General features: G+C 36.2%; 2 protein-coding genes across 2 annotated transcripts; both read left to right on the forward strand.

The window, feature by feature from the left end:
* The first annotated feature begins 2,576 nt into the window (after positions 1-2,576).
* LOC102605181 (translation initiation factor IF-2, chloroplastic) lies at positions 2,577-11,573 on the forward strand. Its single transcript, XM_006366707.2, has 13 exons — positions 2,577-2,838; positions 2,987-4,614; positions 4,721-4,753; positions 4,880-4,993; positions 5,165-5,314; positions 5,408-5,506; positions 5,583-5,645; positions 6,424-6,579; positions 6,806-6,871; positions 7,674-7,904; positions 8,861-9,136; positions 9,615-9,803; positions 10,954-11,573. Exons 2-13 carry the CDS (start codon positions 3,121-3,123, stop codon positions 11,113-11,115), a joined length of 3,033 nt encoding a protein of 1,010 aa, XP_006366769.1. The 5' UTR covers positions 2,577-2,838; positions 2,987-3,120; the 3' UTR covers positions 11,116-11,573.
* Positions 11,574-14,423: 2,850 nt separating this feature from the next.
* LOC102605518 (conserved oligomeric Golgi complex subunit 4) lies at positions 14,424-19,051 on the forward strand. The gene is made up of 2 exons (XM_006366708.2): positions 14,424-16,148; positions 18,271-19,051. The coding sequence occupies exons 1-2, from the start codon at positions 14,568-14,570 to the stop codon at positions 18,898-18,900; spliced, it is 2,211 nt and encodes a 736-aa protein (XP_006366770.1). The 5' UTR covers positions 14,424-14,567; the 3' UTR covers positions 18,901-19,051.
* Positions 19,052-19,286: the final 235 nt, after the last annotated feature.

The raw sequence follows: 19,286 nt of genomic DNA on the forward strand, positions 1-19,286 counted from the left end.
ATAAGATTTACGTATATTCTACTTTTTTCCTATCAACTTTGCAAGTTTTTAATGATTTTGTTGGTGTTATTGTTGGATCATGTGCCTAGTAGCTACTAGTCTCAATTGAAATGTCCATATGAAAATCATTCAAGCTAAATTGAGGGTGTGATTGGTATGAAAGAAAATGTTTTCTTGGAAAACAAGTAGATTTCTAACTTATTTTCTCATGTTTGGTCGGTCAGTAGAAATTTTTTTCTGAAAAATATTTTTTAATGTTTGGTTGGTGAATGAAAAATATTTTTCAAAAAAATATCTTTTGTTTTTGCTTAGAACTAAAAAAAATACTCTTTAGGAAAATAATTTATGATCCGAAAATCAACCCCGATAATTGATATAGGTCCCGATTCCGATACCCAAACTAGGACAAGACTTTGATGACCGTTCGAAAATTCGATCTAGAGATCTGATCCATTTTTTTTTTACAATTTGATTGGGGTGGCCTTGTGGGGGGGGGGGTGGCGTAAAAAAAATTAAAATATTTTTTAAAAGCAATTTTTTTCCGGGGGTGGCGGGTGGGGCTGGTTTGGGGTATGGATAAAAATATATTTGAAATTTTAAAAATAAGAAAATTTAAAAAAATTAATTTGTTTTTTGAATGGTGAGGGTCGGGTAGGATAAGAAAAAAAAATAAAGGATGAAGTAGAGTTTTGGAAAATGTTTTCCTTAATTTTGCGAGGGAAGTCATTTTCCTTAAATTTGAGAAAAATAAGTTGATTTGGAAAATATTTTTCAAAAATTTAAGCCAATCAAACATGAAAAAAATTAGAAAATATTTTCCAAATGTTCTCTTCCCTACCAAACACACCCTGATTGTCAACCTATTTCACCCTTTTTATATGATTTATACATTACTTAATATTATATGTATGACTCTTTTCCGATGTTTCACACTTTTAAACAATCAATGCATTGTAATCATTTGCATATTTAGCACGTGAACAAAAAGAAAAATCAAATTGTGCTTTTATTTTTCTTGAATCCTACATAATTTTTATTTATAATGTTTTCAAGATTTTTTAAAATCAATTTTAACAAAATTAACTAAAGCTAACCAATTAACCATCGCTCAACCAATTTAATATATTTCACGAATTAATTAAATTATTCATTAATTCATTGATGTGCTGATAAATTATAAAACCATCATATACTATTTGAGTATTTGAGTTTTTCATACTCACGACTCATGAGTATAGTTAAATAAAGACTAAAATATAGTATAAAACTTGAATTTTATTCCAATATATATAAGTAGCACTAGAGAAATTTTAAATTTTCAGTTTAAAAATAATTTTGTAGTTTTATCAACGTCGGCGTGTTATTTATTTGTATATTTACTCTTTTAACTTTCAATTTTATGTAATTTCATCAAGAAAATAACAATTTTTTTTTATTAATGTAATTGAAAATGACAATAATATTCCCTAAATGATATATTCCTTTGACATAATAGTCCTTAATATATTATGAAAGGGACATAGTTGATTTTAACCCTCAAATTTTAGAATTTTGTTCACAACAATAACAATAATAAAACTAACGCTAGATTCACATGTAAACAATACTTAAACTCTCTTAAAAAAAATAATCATCAAAACCAAATTTAAAAAATCCCCGACAAGGTCTAATTTCAAGAAATTTTTCGAATATCTCTCATTTTCTCGAAATCTCTCATTTACTATATTATAGTCCATTTCATCAACAATGTCATGGTGAAATAGTAAATACTCTTTCATCATTAACTGAAATTTTAAAATTTGAGTCTCCTTAGGTACGAAGTTAGTCATTACTATTTGAGAATACTTTACCCCTTGAATGTGAAACATTTTAATGACGAATATGAATATAATAGAACCTCAATACAAGTGATAAATATTAAGTGAAAATAAAATAAGATAGTCTATCTTCTATTACTACATTTTTTTATTTCATATGCCATAATATCGGAATCAAGAGAGGGCTTATGAGAGTCTTATTAAAATTGAAGCTTATGAAGGATTTTTTCGAATTGAGATCAATGATATCTCTTTATTTATTTTTCTTGAGAAGCCAAGTATAACTCACGCGTAAACTTAACTTATTTTAACTCTTTTTGAGCTAAATCATCAAATTTAGAGTTTAAAATCAAATCATCATTTTAAAGATATATTAAAAATCATATATATATATATATATATATATTAAGAATTTATAAATAAAGGATCATTTTTGGTCATCTTATCAACAAAATTACATAAAATTGAAAATTCAGAAAATATATACAAAAAAATAAGTATAATTTTTTTTTAAAACAAATTACGTGTGGGGAAGAAAAAAAAAAAAACTATAAAGTAAAAAATCAAACCTTCGCCAATCACATAAAAATTCAATTATTCAAGTTTCCTCAAATGTAAATAGTTGAGGTGAGAAAACAACTCATTTGTTTCTCCAATAATTTTTTAGAAAAATTCTTATAGCCTACTTCTACTACTTATATATTTTCGAAAAATCCGAAAAAAATGTTATCCTGTCATGGATTTTTTAATTTAAAATAGAAAAATATGAGAAAAATATTTTTGAGGGTGAAAACCTTACCCGAAGCCTTATCAGAAATCACAAATTTGTATATCCGTTCACTTTGATTTCAATTCCTTCTCAGCCACTCGCTCCTTTCATCTCTGTCTATCTCTCTGTACACACAAACTAACACCAGCTAACTGTGTGTTGTTGGTAACTTAACCCTCTTGGCTCTCTATTGCTCTCCTACTCCTCATTAAGCAGTTTCTTATGCAAGAACAAGGTCATTACTTCATAAAGGTAACATCTTTTCAGCTCCCATGTTGATAAATTGAAGAAATTCCATATGGGGTTCTTTTCTTGATTTCAAAAAGATTAAATTTTTACTAGTTTTCTGCTTTAGTTTTCATGATTCTTGTTATTGAATTGAATTTCATTGTATACCCAGGTTCTTGATTTTTGATATTTGGAGGTGAATTTTGGGAAGTGAGAATTTTAAGTGCTGCATTGTTGTTAGGTAGTTTTTGTGGGGATTTGGTTGGATAAGTAAATGGTTGAGGATTAAGTTAAGTGTACAGAGAAATGAGTAGTATGGCTTCCCTGGTGAGTTTGGGGAGTGTTTGTGGATGTTCTTCTGGACAGTTTGAAGGGTCATTCTCTCTAGTTAGGAGAGTTTCTTTTTCGAAGAACTTTGGAAGCGTAAATAGAATTTGGGGTGGGAAAAGATGGCGTTATGTTTCGGTTTGTAGATATTCGGTCACAACGGATTTCATTGCTGATCAGGGGACATCAATATCTCTTGATTCCTCATCCAGTAGTAATAAGGATGATGATGCTGATCTTATGCTTAAGCCGGCCCCGAAACCACAATTGAAACCTGGCCCTAGACCTGGCCCTGTTTTAGGGAATGGACCAGTCCTTAGCTCTGATTCTGATGGTGAAAAAAGAAATCCTATTGAAGAAGAGAGAAGCAAGGTGATTGAGTCACTTGGAGAGGCATTAGAGACAGTGGAGAAGCTAGAAACTAACAGAAAAGCAAATGTGTCGGTTAACAAGGCGTCTGCCATTGCACGTACTACACAAAGAAATAGCAAGCCAGTTGATTCTGATGATTCTTCCAACAGGAAGTCCAAAACTTTGAAGAGTGTCTGGAAAAAAGGGAATCCGATTGCTGCTGTACAAAAAGTTGTAAAACTACCCCCTAAACAGGAACCAATGACTGATGGTGGAAAGAATAGTGAATCCCAAAGTGTTGCTCCTATAAAACCCCCTCAGCCACCCCAGAAGGTTCAACCACAGTTACTAGCAAGACCATCTGTAGCTCCTCCTCCTCCTGTTATCAAGAAACCGGTGATATTGAAGGATGTTGGTGCTGCGGCAAAGTCCTCACCCTCTGATGGAATTGAATCTGTTGGAAAGACCAAAGAACTTGAATCAGCTGGAAAGACCAAAGAACGCAAGACAATATTGGTTGACAAATTTGCCTCCAAGAAATCAGCTGTTGATCCTATGATTGCTCAAGCTGTTTTAGCCCCTCCTAAATTTGGAAAGAACGCACCTCCTGGGAAATTCAGGGAGGAGTTCCGTAAAAGGAGTGGTGTATCTGGAGGACAACGCAGGCGTATGGTTGATGATGGGATTCCTGACGAGGAAGCATCAGAGATTGATGTTTCTCTTCCTGGTAGAGCAAGGAAGGGAAGAAAGTGGACTAAGGCAAGTCGCAAGGCAGCCCGACTTAAGGCTGCTCAAGAGTCTGCACCTGTCAAAGTAGAAATTCTAGAGGTTGGTGAAGAAGGCATGCCGACTGAGGAGTTGGCCTACAACTTAGCTACTAGCGAAGGTGAAATCCTTGGTCTTCTATACTCAAAAGGAATCAAGCCTGATGGTGTGCAAACTCTCAGCAATGACATGGTGAAGATGGTTTGCAAAGAATATGAAGTGGAGGTTATCGATGCTGCCTCGGTTAAAGTGGAAGATATGGCAAAAAAGAAGGAAATTTTCGATGAAGATGACTTAGACAAACTAGAAGATAGACCTCCTGTAATAACTATAATGGGTCATGTTGATCACGGAAAGGTGACCAATAAAACTTCATAGTCTATACTTGTTATGCACATATTTATGATTAAATGCTGCATACTATGCTCTAGCTGACACGTGCTTCTGGGTTGTTCTTTGACAGACTACTCTCTTGGACCATATACGCAAGACCAAGGTAGACTGAAAGCTCCTTTTTACTTTTGTCTCATACTGAAGTTTGTAATTTGCTTATGGTATGGTTATTGTCTGAGATCACCGTGACTTTAGTTGGAAACTGAATCCTAACCAGTAGATATTGTAGGTGGCGGCATCTGAAGCTGGTGGAATTACTCAAGGAATTGGGGCATATAAGGTGCAAGTGCCTATTGACACCAAGTCCCAGATATGTGTTTTTCTTGATACACCTGGACACGAGGTACTCAAAGTTTAAATGCTTAAATTTATCAGAAGTCAACTACATCTGATTTCTATGTCCTAAAATCAGTTTTTGTTTGGCATCAAATTTGATGATAAAAGATACCCTATAATGTTAAGCAGCAACTTTTTCAAATAACTCAGCTAGATGGTTTTCTAACTTATTCTACAGGCTTTTGGGGCAATGAGAGCTCGTGGAGCAAGAGTAACAGACATTGCTATCATTGTAGTAGCTGCTGATGACGGAATTCGGCCTCAGACAAATGAGGCTATAGCACATGCCAAGGCTGCCGGAGTTCCAATTGTGATTGCCATAAATAAGGTATTATTCACATATATGTGCTTAGTCTCACCTTTTCTCTTACTTTGTTGTAAAATTCTATCAATTGATTCCCTTGCCTCCATCTGATTTCAGGTTGATAAGGATGGAGCAAATCCCGACCGAGTCATGCAAGAACTTTCCACCATTGGTTTGATGCCGGAAGATTGGGGCGGTGACGTTCCAATGGTTAAGGTAGTCAAACTGCAAACTATGCGGCAACACCTTTCTGCTTATATCAGCATTCATCAATTTCTTTTTGATTGGACAGATCAGTGCTCTTAAAGGAGAGAATATAGATGATTTGCTGGAAACGGTCATGCTTGTTGCGGAGGTAAGATGATGTTGTGACTGCCTGTTTTCTTTGATGATTTTTAGGTTGTTCTTACTTTAATCTTCGAAAATCCCATCACATATGTCTTCACCACTACTGGTGCCAAGACACGTTGACACATACCATTTTAGGAGGTGTAATATATGTCTCTTTTTAGGAGATTCTTTTGCTTATTTTTGTGTTTGCACATTCTGCATAGTGCATACTTATCCTATTACTCCTTCCATTCATTTATGTGTCTTAGTTTGACTGAATACATAGTTAATGATGCAAAGAATACTTTTGAATTTAAGGTGTGCATAACATAGTAACATACCAAAAATTCCTTCTGATAGTTGTGGTCTTACACATGTCATGGCATTCCTATAAGAAGTTGGTAAAATATAGGAACTAAAAACTTACTACATATAAAAAGGTGGCACTTGTAAATGAGCTTACAATCTCATTACTTTTGTGACTATCTAACCTGCATCTTCTTGATGCCATTTATACAATTTCTTACTTTATAAAAAAAAAGGTGGCGTTCATTTTGAAAGAGACTAGAAAAGAAAGTAATACACACAAATTGAGACAGTGGGGATACTAAGTACTGATTACTGAATATCCTCGGAGCTCGAAGGTCAAAAGTATAAACTAGTTTTTTGAATATTGTCCTCCATTTTCTGATCTATCTGCCATAATTTTGTTCAAGACCTCAGTTATAGGAAGAGAAAAAGAAGAAAAACATTCTATGCAAGAGTTATAGGTCTTATCTAACGTTGTTTTTTCTCTGATGTAGTTGCAAGAGTTGAAGGCTAATCCTCAAAGAAATGCCAAGGGGACGGTGATTGAGGCAGGTCTCGATAAATCTAAAGGACCTGTAGCAACGTTCATTGTGCAGAATGGTACACTGAAAGGAGGAGATGTAGTAGTTTGTGGTGGAGCTTATGGAAAGGTTAGCAAATTAGAACTTGAAAAGAATTTGGGAAGTGCTTTTTTATTTAATTCACCGTTTCTGTTTTCCCTCTATGGATGATTCTAAGGGTTTAAAAGAGGTTGATTTGGCTTATAAGAAATTCATACTCTAGTCCTACATATGTATTCAGCAATGAGTATGTTTCTAATTGATCATTTTCTAGAATTTCCCCATATGAAATAATACGTGTTTTACATATTTCAAGGTGCGGGCTCTGTTTGATGATAAGGGAAAACGTGTTGATGAAGCTGGACCCTCCATGCCTGTGCAGGTTTGCTTCCTTTTATTGTATCTTCTTTTCTTCCCATCTACTCAGCCAATTAAGTGTCCTCAGCTGCACCTTGTACTAGATTTCCTCTTAAGAGGTCATGGACTAACTATTCGGCGCCAAACAGGAAGCTCCTGCAATTTTGGTGGAAGTATACTTTAGCCATGCTTCAGAAGTTGCTATCAGTGACTTCTGTAGATAATAAATTACAACTGAACAAAAATTCCTATTAGATTCAAGCATGGACCATGTCACTATGGGTTGTGAAGTGACCAGTCTATTCGAGTCATAGCACCTCTTTTATTCGTCTTATCCTTGTGGGATTTAAAATCTCTTAGCCATGTGGCCTACCAAAAGAAAGTGAAATTTACAATTTTATAGCCAAGCGTCTTACCAAAAAAAAGCTCTATTGACCGTTTACCGCCATTTGTGTCGTATATACATAGTGAAACTCTTGACTGAACCAACATCTCTGACTAGCTTTTAATGGTTACTCCGTCTGTCTTTCCCCAGCATTAACAAAATTATTTACCTTGTAAGAAAAAGAGCACTTGCTCTGTCTTTGTATGTGTATATTTTTCTAGGGATAATTATAGTCCAACGTCTTTGGATGATCAAGTTTACAAAATAACCAGCAAATGTATAGGTCTTGTATATTTTAGTATAATATACATAATCACTGTATAGGTTTTATATATTTCGGCCATATTGGTTAATAAGTTTTGACGAACTGTACATATAGGTAAGTTTCCATATTTTATATGCGTGTGTGTTTGAATACTCAACATGATTAGCCAATACACAGGTGATTGGACTGAACAATGTTCCATTGGCTGGTGACGAGTTTGAGGTTGTTGAGTCCCTTGATATTGCTCGTGAAAAGGCTGAAGAACGAGCAGAGTCCTTGCGGAGTGAGCGTTTATCAGAAAAGGCCGGAGATGGGAAAATTACACTCTCTTCTTTTGCTTCTGCTGTTTCAGGAGGAACTGGTCTAGACTTGCACCAACTAAATATTATTCTGAAAGTTGATCTTCAGGTATAAATATCTTCTTTTTTTTACTTTAGAAAAGGCTGAAAAGCATTATAAGAAGTCTATTTGCTTCTCTAGAGAGATATTTCATAGATCTGGTTGCGCTTACGGTTCTCGGTATTTCAAGAATTATGTGAATGAACACTATTTTGAAATTCTCAGCTCAGTTAACTTTATGGAGGCTTTCAACTAATAAAGTTATACCATGATAAGAGTCTACATTAGATCTTTGAGAAGAGTACAACTTCCTAGTTTCTTTTGGTTCATCTTTCACTCACTTAATAGCGACATTGATCTAATGCTGACTTTTGTATTATTCAGTGCTAGCCAAGAAAATAAAATGGACCTTCTAATTGCTGAGGTGCCCCAAATTTCATCTCTCTGTTTTTTTTTGACGTTGCTGTAAGACCTCAAGAGGTGATAATGCAGATTTTTTTGCTACTTGTGGGATGTATGTTGTAAATGGCAGTGATAATCATTATTAGGCTATATGTGTGGCCTTTAGCAGTTTAAATGCATACATTTAGCTGGACAAATATTTTGATTGTTACCTATCTGTTGCTGACAGCTTTACTGTTTAATTTTTGTTGGACCATGTCTCAATATGTTTCAAGTATTTAATACCTTTGAATGCAACAGTGCGAGATCTTATTGAAGAAAATCTAAACTATATCTTTCCTTTTTTTGGTTCCACAAACATCAACCAACTGTTCAACTTTAGGTTTTTGAATTTTAAATTATGCAGATTTGTTTTATGTTGGCTATTTAAAGCTCTCTATGCTTAATAAAATTATTGAGATACATTTTAGATCATTCTTCAAACCATTTTTGCCGCACCATCTTTTAAAAGACCAATAATACCTATATCCCGTCAATCACACACATGTAATACGTTTGATGATCCCTACTAACTAGTAGGTTGCCTTGTTACCTACTAACTACTATCCCTAAATCCTGTATAGGGATCCATTGAGGCCGTCAAACAAGCTCTTCAGGTTCTTCCACAGGATAATGTCACTTTGAAGTTCCTACTGCAAGCTACTGGTGATGTGAGCGCCAGTGATGTTGATCTTGCTGTAGCAAGTAAAGCTATTATTTTTGGCTTTAATGTTAGAACTCCGGGTTCTGTCAAGAGCTATGCAGACAATAAAGGTGTTGAAATCCGACTATACAAAGTTATATATGATCTTATTGACGATGTGCGAAAAGCAATGGAGGGACTTCTGGAATCAGTTGAGGTAAACATGCATAATATGTTTGTCATGTATCTTTTTGACATTTCCCGAGTGCATTGAGTGGGTGGGATTTTTGTAGATCAGTCACGTTCACAGTACATAGTTTAATCTCACAACTTTAATTAAATTTAATTATACTCAATAGATTTTTTACTTTCGATTGAATAAAAAAAAGGCTTGAGAACCTATTGTTGTGATCTCTACATCTCATGGTGCTAAATTTGCATTCTGTTTCTTTCTGAAATTTCCTTAGGATTGAGGGGAGGGGTGAATTGTAGATTACAGTAACTTGTAGAGTTTCAAGGGTTTAATCTCATTACTTCACTTGAGTTTTAAATTGTTTAAATAATTGGAATTTTTTATGGAAAAGGAACATATCTTTTTTTTTCTTTTTCGTGTCAAAATGTTATCATGTTTTCTGTTGGATCCTATGGACTTGAAAGTACTTGAAAATGATGTGATTCTCTTCGTATATTTGCAGGAACAAGTGCCAATTGGTTCAGCAGAAGTACGTGCTGTGTTCAGCAGTGGTAGTGGTCGTGTTGCTGGATGCATGGTGACAGAGGGAAAAGTTGTGGAAGAATGTGGTATTCGTGTCACTAGAAAAGGCAAAGTAGTTCATGTTGGTGTGGTCGAATCTTTAAGACGGGTGAAGGAAGCTGTGAAGGAGGTATACAAACAAATACTTTTCTTTTTTAGATAATCTAGGGGAAAAAGAATAACATGCCTTCAGTTTTTCTATATCAAGAAAGAAACAAAAATCAAAAACAAAGAAAAAGAAAAATGGAAAATGCTTTTTGTGTGCTTTTAAGCAACTTATTTTGAGTTAATTAAGGCTATATGATTGGTGAAACATGCTAGCACTTTCTGCTGACTTTAAGGGTTACCTGGAATGGGGTTAGCAGATAATTGGATCATAGCATTTGTGTCTTGTACATTTTTTATTTAGTTGTTTGGCACTAAGATACTCCAGCAGTTGAATATTACTATATTCAAAAGCATTCCCCCATCATTCAGCTAAAATATTCTCCTCGAATATGAAAAAGCTCTTGTTGCTTTTTGTATACTTCCCAATTGAATCATAAAAACCTCTTCAACCGGACAGCTCTTTTATCTGGTCCTCTTCTTTCCTCCTCGCCTGCAACCTCCTTCCATGGCAGATAGCAACGGCAGTTTACAGAAATTTTTTGGTCGAGGTTTACTTGAAGCTGAGAAGAGCCCTGTAGTGACAATTTGATATGCTGGACATTTTAAAGTGTAGTTACTAGTTAGGTCAAGTATCTTGTCTTTGACTAAAAATAGAAAACTTACAGGTGGAAGTGCCAAGTGGAACTGAGACTCTCTCTAACTGCTATTTTCATGATTAACTTTTGCCTTAGCTGTTTCATCAACTTGGAGTTCTTGTGATTTTTCATTAGACATAAAAGACTATTCATCTGGAGTTTCTTCCTTTGTGTATGCTGTCAGTTATTCCAGGCAAATAGATCTTTCGCCCTTGAGATAGGTATACACTTTGAAAATTTGCATTGTATATAATAGCTGGTTTGATACAAAGATGTTATCAACATATAAAAGAGAGGTCCTTTGTTGGATTTATGCGGGAAGTATTATTCCAATTCTTTTCTCAAAAAAAGTATTATTCCAATTCTTTGTGAAGAACTGATAAAATTAACAGTTGTTGAAACCGGAATCCTAAACTTCTATTTCGTCTAAATTCCATATTGTCGTTGAAATTCAGGCTATGCATATATCTTTACACAAGTAGCCAAAAAATTGTTTGATCGGTTGTCCTGATATACTACCATTTGTGTTTTTGACAGGTTAATGCGGGACTGGAGTGTGGTATTGGGGTTGAGGATTTCGATGACTTTGAGGTGGGTGATATTCTGGAGGCTTTCAACTCAGTTCAGAAAAGACGAACACTCGAGGAGGCCTCAGCATCAATGGCAGCAGCACTTGAAGAAGTGGGGAGAGGCCTGTAAAGAAACTAGAGGTGAATAGCCCAATTACTTATTGCATGCCAGTTATAGTTGGGGTTATACATGGCTCCTCTCCTCATGCATGGGTTTAGTCAATTGCTAGAGGAGTGCGATGATCAGCACATCATGTGGGTGGGTTTTGCCGGTTGCTTGTCAAATATACTTGATGCTGTAGAAGGTGAGCTGCAGAGAATTGGCCATTGTTATGTGCTGTTGCAATGTATATAGTGATACACATCATTTGAGTTCCTCTTTGTAAAGGGCGACAAGTCCATCATTGCTCAAGATGAATGATGATAACACATGTAGTCATAGTAGCATGGAGAAATGAAGTTCCAATATTGAAAATCTTAGGATGTTCTAGGTTAGATGCCTCATCTTGTAAACTCAATATCATTCAATTTGAAATGAAATTCAGAAAACAAGGGAACAAGTAGTTGTACTGTTTCCATTACATGGTATGTGCCTTGCAGTTCAACAATGTACTTCGTTCACTATTTACTTGCTGTCAAAGGTGTAAAGGTGGCAAATCGAAAAAAAAATAAAGTAAAAAATTGCTTGGAGATCTCAATGGATGTCATCTACATTCAGAGGTTTCACCAAGATCAATTCCCTCCATTTCATTGATTATCACTTTTTATTATTGTCTAACTTTTACAACTTTCTGCAATTGGTGGGAAGCGTTCATGAGTGAAAAGGACAATCTAGTGGTCCAATTCTGGTACCCTTTTAAACCTATGTAGGATTTGTTATGCGATGGCAGTTGGGCAGTGATGATCATGGTACGAATAGAATTTGAGGTTACCAGGTAATTGTTCTTATGTCCATGTGCTTTAGCCCAAAAAAGGTAAAAGAGAAGTGTTACTTGAGCCTGTTCAAAACTCATGATGCCTGAAATATGAAGCTGCTTGAGTTTTACTGTTTTCGGTCATTGCTAACTGCTATACTCTACAGCTAATAGGAGTTGGGAGTATTCATTGCAGATATAGCTTCACTTCTTCTGCTTTAAGTTACAAGTCATGATGCCTGAAATATGAAGCTGCTTGAGTTTTACTGTTTTCGGTCATTGCTAACTGCTATACTCTACAGCTAATAGGAGTTGGGAGTATTCATTGCAGATATAGCTTCACTTCTTCTGCTTTAAGTTACAAGTCATGATGCCTGAAATATGAAGCTGCTTGAGTTTTACTGTTTTCGGCCATTGCTAACTGTTATACTCTACAGCTAATAGGAGTAGAGAGTGTTCATTGCAGATATAGCTTCAGTTCTTCTGCTTTAAGTTACAAGTCATGATGCCTGATATATGAAGCTGCTTGAGTTTTACTGTTTTCAGTCATTTTCGTCAATATCTGCTTGGTTCAATATTACCCTCCTGCTTGCTGAACAAAACAGAGAGCTTTTCCTTTTATTATTCATCATAGATAACAAAATCACTGCCAATAAAATATAGGCTGTGAATGGTAGAGCTCACAATAGGGGGAAAATGGAAAAGGAAAACAAATAAACTAAAGAAGGAACATCTTTGCTACTTTAGCAGGAAAACAGCTCCTAATTTATCAATCAAAGTAAAGATTGAACATGCACTTTATTGAGGTTCCACGAGTGGTATTTGGTACTTCCTGATACTATATTTGAAGCAGTCGTTAGCATTCCTTATGATATGCAACTGAAACAGGTTCTTGTCAATGGTAAAAAAGCGGGGTTGAGTGTGAGGGGTATGAATTAGTTCATCCCATTTCTTCGGGACAAGGCCATAGACATTATGTGGAGAGAGAACTTATATGGTATCTCTTTTGTTCCAACGTTCTGTCTAGGGAAGAAACAATAATTGATACATAAGCTTCTTCCTCAATAATGGTGTCCAAATTTCTTTTTGGTGGCGGAGACTTCACCACGGGGGTAAATTTTGGTTGAGCAACTTCTGTTGAGAACCTCATTGTAGGAGTAGCCATGTATTGTGTTTAGAGCTTTTTGTCCAAAAACTAGAGAGAAACATATGGATGGTTCAGTTTGAAGGTGAGAAAGAGGATAAATAAAATAAGCAGAGAAGAAAAATCCCAAGTGTGCTGTATTTATAGAAAAATACATGTCCTAGACTCCTAGTATAGTATTTCAATACCTTGGTAGACAGAGTTATCTGGTACCCGTTGTTGACGGAGGTGGTAGGTATCCTGTGGAATTAGTCGAGAACGTTGTTCGCCTAGATCCAAATCATCAACTTGTACAGCCGCCCCTCCTTTGTGTACTAAAAGTTCAGGAAGATGTCTACTTCAGTATGGGAATAGACAAAGATAATGAAAGACCTTTTAGGTGTATGTACCCCTCTTGAGTCTTGAATGTCTATTCTAGAAAGGGTCCAAAAATCTTTTCAAAAAGATTTTTTTCACACCCCTCCAAATTTGGTTAGTTTCCCACTGCACAAGGAAATTGTTCCGCCTCCTTGGGAGGGATCGTACCTCCTTAATGAGCCTATTCAACGTGAATCCAGATTAATCTGTGTAGGTCTTTCAAATACCCCGATCTTTCCTTTTGCTCTTCCTTGGTGATTTCCTTTGATTCTAAAGGTCAAGAGCTAAGTTTATACTCCCTTCAATCCAAAATAAGTGTCATTTTAGAAATTCATGATAAAAGTTTTGTATGTTTTTCTATTTGGGGCAGATTTATAGTGTTGATTATAGGTTCACGTGAATTCGATAGTATATGCTTAGATTTTGTATAGTAATTGACTTTTTTTTTTCTTCTATATCAATATTTAATTTTTCGTATCGAGAAAATTAAGCGTGAATCCATTTAGGCATTTAAAAAAAAAATCGTTGGCCATCATGAAATATTGTGAAGCAATATAAACATAAAAACTTATAAATACGATTTTATTCATCTATTTTTTTGTGACACATAATACTCCTTTTTTTCATTTTATTTGTCATGTTTTAGATTATAATTTCTTAATAATTTTCATGTGTATCATTCTATGTTATCGTCATTTTACTCGCGTTAACACTCAAAAATAGTCATTGACTTTTAAAACCATACTCAAATAATCTCCTCTGTCAAACCTATTTCCAAACAAAAATTTCTCTTATTCTCTTCATCATGATATTACGGATCTCAAAATTAAACTTTCAAGTATCATTCCGAATAAAATTTATGTCATAATAAAAAAAAGGATAAAAAGCACTTGCCGACTAAAAATGAAACAAACGAACCACAAAACAAAAAGAAAAAAAGGCTATATTTTAAATGGACTAACAAAATAGCTATTGGGTAAAAATGGTTAATTTCGTAATTTATGTAAGAAATTGAGCTATTACTGTAATAAGTCTGATTATTTTTTTTCACCCGTCGTCTTCCTCAAAACGGGACTGCAATTTTCCCTCAAAAATAGTTCAAAGCTTCACGAAATGAACCCAAAATAACACTATATTCGAGAAATTCGTCACATTTGGCCGGAAAAAATGGCTTCCGACGAAGGAGCCAATTTAGGTTCATCTCCCTTGAAATTTGGGACACCGGAGGCGTTGGAAGAGGTGCGGAATCTCACTGACGTTGGAGACATGACTAGACTTCTCCACGAGTGCATTGCATATCAACGAGCCCTAGATCTAGAACTGGATACTATCCTTTCACATCGATCTGACCTTGACAAGCAGCTTTCTGGCCTCCAAAAATCCGCTCAAGTTCTCGACATTGTTAAAGCAGACGCAGATCACCTATTCTCCAACATCAGTTCAACTTCTCTCCTTGCTGATCAGGTAAGCGCCAAAGTCCGTCAGCTCGATCTAGGTCAATCGCGTGTTAACGACACTCTCCTTCGTATAGACGCTATCGTTGATCGCTCTAATTGTTTAGACGGTGTACGTAAGGCACTCGCATCTGAGGACTTTGAATCTGCTGCTAATTATGTTCAGACGTTCCTTCAACTTGATGCTAAGTACAAGGATTCAGCTGCTTCTGACCAGAGAGACCAGCTCCTCGCCTCTAAGAAGCAGCTTGAAGGGATTGTCCGGCGTAAATTGGCAGATGCAGTTGATCAGCGTGATCATTCCACTGTTCTGCGGTTCATAAGGCTGTATCCCCCGTTGGCATTGGAGGAGGAGGGACTGCAAGTGTACGTGGCGTATTTGAAGAAGGTAATTGCCATGAGATCGCGCCTTGAGTATGAGCAGTTGGTCGAAATGATGAGTGATCAGCAGGGATCCAGCCAGAACCAGCTTAATTTTGTATCCTGTTTGACTAATTTATTCAAAGATATCGTCTTGGCTATTGAAGAGAATGATGAAACTTTAAGGAGCTTGTGTGGAGAGGATGGCATTGTTTATGCAATATGTGAACTTCAAGAAGAGTGTGACTCTCGCGGTTCCACTATTATAAAGAAGTACATGGAGTACAGGAAACTAGCGAAAGTGACTTCTGAGATTAATTCGTACAAGAGCGATTTGCTGTCTGTTGGAATTGAAGGACCAGACCCCAGAGATATCGAAGTATATTTGGAGGAGATCTTGTCTTTGACACAATTGGGTGAGGATTACACGGGGTATATGATATCAAAGATTAGGGGTTTGAGTTCTGTTGATCCCGAACTAGGTCCCCGTGCCACAAAGGCTTTTAGGAGTGGTAATTTCAGTAAAGTTGTGCAAGATATTACCGGTTATTATGTGATCTTGGAAGGATACTTCATGGTTGAGAATGTGAGAAAAGCTATAAAAATTGATGAACTCGTGTTCGATAGTCTCACAACTTCCATGGTGGACGATGTCTTCTATGTTCTGCAGAGCTGTTGTCGAAGGTCCATATCCACTTCAAATATCAACTCTGTTATTGCAGTTTTAAGCAGTGCTGTAAGTCTATTAGGTGGTGAGTTCAATGAGGCTTTGCAGCAGAAGGTCAGAGAGCCTAATCTTGGAGCAAAGCTGTTCACCGGTGGTGTTGCTGTACAAAAGACTGGTACAGAGATTGCCACGGCTTTGAATAATATGGATGTGAGTGGTGAGTATGCATTGAAATTACGGCATGAGATTGAAGAACAATGTGCTGAGGTTAGTCCTAAATTCATGTATTGCTCGCTCTTATTATTTCAATTCAAAGTTAGTCTAGTTTATGAAAATGTGGCATCTGTTTTTTAAGAGGTGAATAAGTAAAGCTGTAATTTCGTTGCTCAACTTCATGTATGCTATGGAATGTTAGTACATGGGTGGGTAGGCTAGCATGATGTGTTAATTCCAAAAACTAGAGCTAAAGGTACACCATTAATGATGAGACCTAGAAATCATCAGACGCAGAGAGAGATGTTCGGGAGAATTGACTTCCCTTTCTGTATTATGAAAATTGAGCTAAGAAAGTGCTTCTAGGAGAACTACTTATACAATACAAGAGAAAATATCTAAGCTGCTAACCGACTAAGAGCACTAACTAATCCTAACAGCCTGGTGACAGCTGTCCTAACAGAATGCTTGACTAACTAACTTACTATCAAATGAGTGCTAACTTAACATAATTAAATAACTAATCACAATATGATGTACTGTACCATATCCATTTTAGTTCTAATTGGTTAGCTTTTTTGGTTTTTGGGTGATAAATAATTTTTTTTTTGGTAATAACTGTGAAACATTACCATTGCAACAAGAACCATTTACAGAATTAAGGAGCATCCAGTATCACCACCCCCTTCTAGGAGGGTTGCAGCAAGTATCTAGACCTCAAGCAAAACAAAAAACAAACAAACCACACCAAAAATCTAGTTACAAATTCTAGACACTAAGTTAGTGCATCTATGAGCTCTTTTGTAGCAGTGTAACGTATTTATCCTCTCCCTAATCTCCCTTTGGATTTGTGCTATAACAAAACTTGTATTTAGTCTATCAAACTACCATTCTTACTAAGCCCTTTTGGGCTCCAGTATTTGAAGTCCAACCCAGGTAATTTCACCCATATAGGGACAGTAGAGCTCCTCCCTTGTGAACTCCATATCCTCATTCCATGCTTTAACAATAAATGGTTCATTGTCAAAATGGTAAATTCCTCTCTGGATAGCTTCATCCTCCCCAGAAATAGAGTCAAAACGAACCAGAACTATACCATTCTTCAACATATGCACCTTGTTGATACCATGTTCCCCCCACAGATGCTGGACGTAGCCATTCAAAATAGAGAAGGGAGGGTGGGCTTCCAACACATAACACACAACTGAATTTCTTCAATATGCAATTTCTGAGCTTATATCTTCTATCCCAATTTCACAGACAGCAGACTCCCTATGTATTTCTGGAGCTACAAATTCAAGTTGAAAACCAGCATCTGATACCTTGTTTATGTCGAAGTTTTTCCAAATTGATGGTTTCCTTTGAACTTCCTGCATTGCTTCTACTTCATCTGCCCAGGACTGTTTGCTGCTACTTCTCGATGCCTGCACAATTTCATCCCATTCCTTCTGTTTCGATGGATCTGGTTGTCTAATTGATTCCTGAATCATAACCCTAGGAGATGTTATTTCCTTAATTCTACTTTCTGCTGCTTCATTGGGCTCACTGTTTGCTTCCTGAACAAGGCTTGCTTGATGTCCCTTCTTCTTCTGTTTCCCAGTCACTTGTGTTGTAGATTCCATTGCCATTGCTGCCTTCAGAGTCGGGAGCTGTGCTGTCTTCCCCATGGATAGCGCACATTAGTGTACCATGCGCCGAGAGAGAAACGAAACCGTCACCCTATATCTTTTTTGTCTGATTAATTTATTCGATAAGTAAGTTGAACATTGAATTCTAGAATGATAGTCTGTTACATCCATTTCATGCCATAGTCTTGTGACATAAAAACTATTGTGCTTCTGAGAATCCCTTGAATTTTAAGTATCCATATATAGCCTCAGATTCCATTGGGATATACCATGTTTAGGTTACTCTTTTTTTTCTTTGCTTTCTAACCCTTACCTTTGAAATCCAGAATGATATCTGTTACATTTATCTCTTGCCTTTAATCTTTGAACATTAAAGATATTATTGGGGTTATGATTCATTCTGAAGCTAATCACTTATCAATAAAGATTACTTTCAGGATGAATTATAACCTCAAATCGCATTCAGAAGATACCATTTTAGGTTACATTTTCTTTCTTATTTTCTACCTTTGGCTCTTTTGCTGGTCTTAATTGGAGTGCATTGTCAGGTGTTTTCTGCACCAGCGGATAGAGAGAGGGTCAAATCATGTTTATCTGAATTAAATGAGACAAGCAATGGTTTCAAGAAGGCCTTGAATATTGGCTTGGAACAACTAGTGGCTACTGTGACACCTCGAATTCGGCCAGTGTTGGATACTGTTGCAACAATCAGCTATGAGCTGTCTGAATCTGAATATGCTGACAATGAGGTAAATGACCCGTGGGTTCAAAGGCTTCTCCATGCTGTAGAGACCAATGTGGCTTGGCTTCAACCATTGATGACTGCTAACAATTATGACTCTCTTGTACATCTGGTCATTGACTTTGTTGTTAAGAGGCTTGAGGTTATCATGATGCAAAAGAGATTCAGTCAACTTGGAGGTCTTCAACTTGACAGAGATATTCGAGCTCTTGTGAGCTACTTCTCCAACATGACCCAGAGGACTGTTAGGGACAAGTTTGCTCGTCTAACCCAAATGGCTACAATATTAAACTTGGAGAAGGTCTCTGAGATTCTGGATTTCTGGGGTGAAAACTCAGGACCCATGACCTGGCGACTTACTCCAGCTGAGGTTAGAAGAGTGTTGAGTTTGAGGGTTGACTTTAAATCTGAAGCAATATCGGCTCTTAAGTTGTAAACCTTTTTTATTGTTTAATTTTGTTCAATATCTCTTTATACGCTTGATGTTGCTACATTTTATATTTTCAGGTTTGTTTAACCTCTATAAGAGATTGTATTGGGCATGAAATCTATGAAATATTGTTCAATTCTTTCTATTTTTACTCTTAGTCGAACACTTCTTTTTCATTATGAAATTTCTTCTCATTCCTTGTCTTAACATGGCTCTTTAGCATGATTCATCTTCTACCATCTTCAAAGCAGTTCTTTGATTATTGTTGCAGTGATCATGTATGTACTAAAGATATGTGTGTTCAGGTAATACTTCTCAGAGAAGATATTGTGCGTTTAGCTCTGTTTGAAGATCACAGGTTGCGTAATGTTCTCAGAATTTAATCTAATTGT

Source organism: Solanum tuberosum, unplaced genomic scaffold (genome assembly GCF_000226075.1).
Source record: "Solanum tuberosum cultivar DM 1-3 516 R44 unplaced genomic scaffold, SolTub_3.0 scf00666, whole genome shotgun sequence".
Classification (NCBI taxonomy): Eukaryota; Viridiplantae; Streptophyta; class Magnoliopsida; order Solanales; family Solanaceae; genus Solanum; species Solanum tuberosum.

Coding starts and splice junctions, on each gene's coding strand:
- LOC102605518 (XM_006366708.2), top strand. CDS start 14,568: ATGGCTTCCGACGAAGGAGCCAATTTAGGTTCATCTCCCTTGAAATTT. Junction 16,149..18,270: donor TTGAAGAACAATGTGCTGAG/GTTAGTCCTAAA, acceptor GTGCATTGTCAG/GTGTTTTCTGCACCAGCGGA.
- LOC102605181 (XM_006366707.2), top strand. CDS start 3,121: ATGAGTAGTATGGCTTCCCTGGTGAGTTTGGGGAGTGTTTGTGGATGT. Junction 5,315..5,407: donor TTGTGATTGCCATAAATAAG/GTATTATTCACA, acceptor ATCTGATTTCAG/GTTGATAAGGATGGAGCAAA. Junction 5,646..6,423: donor CGGTCATGCTTGTTGCGGAG/GTAAGATGATGT, acceptor TCTCTGATGTAG/TTGCAAGAGTTGAAGGCTAA.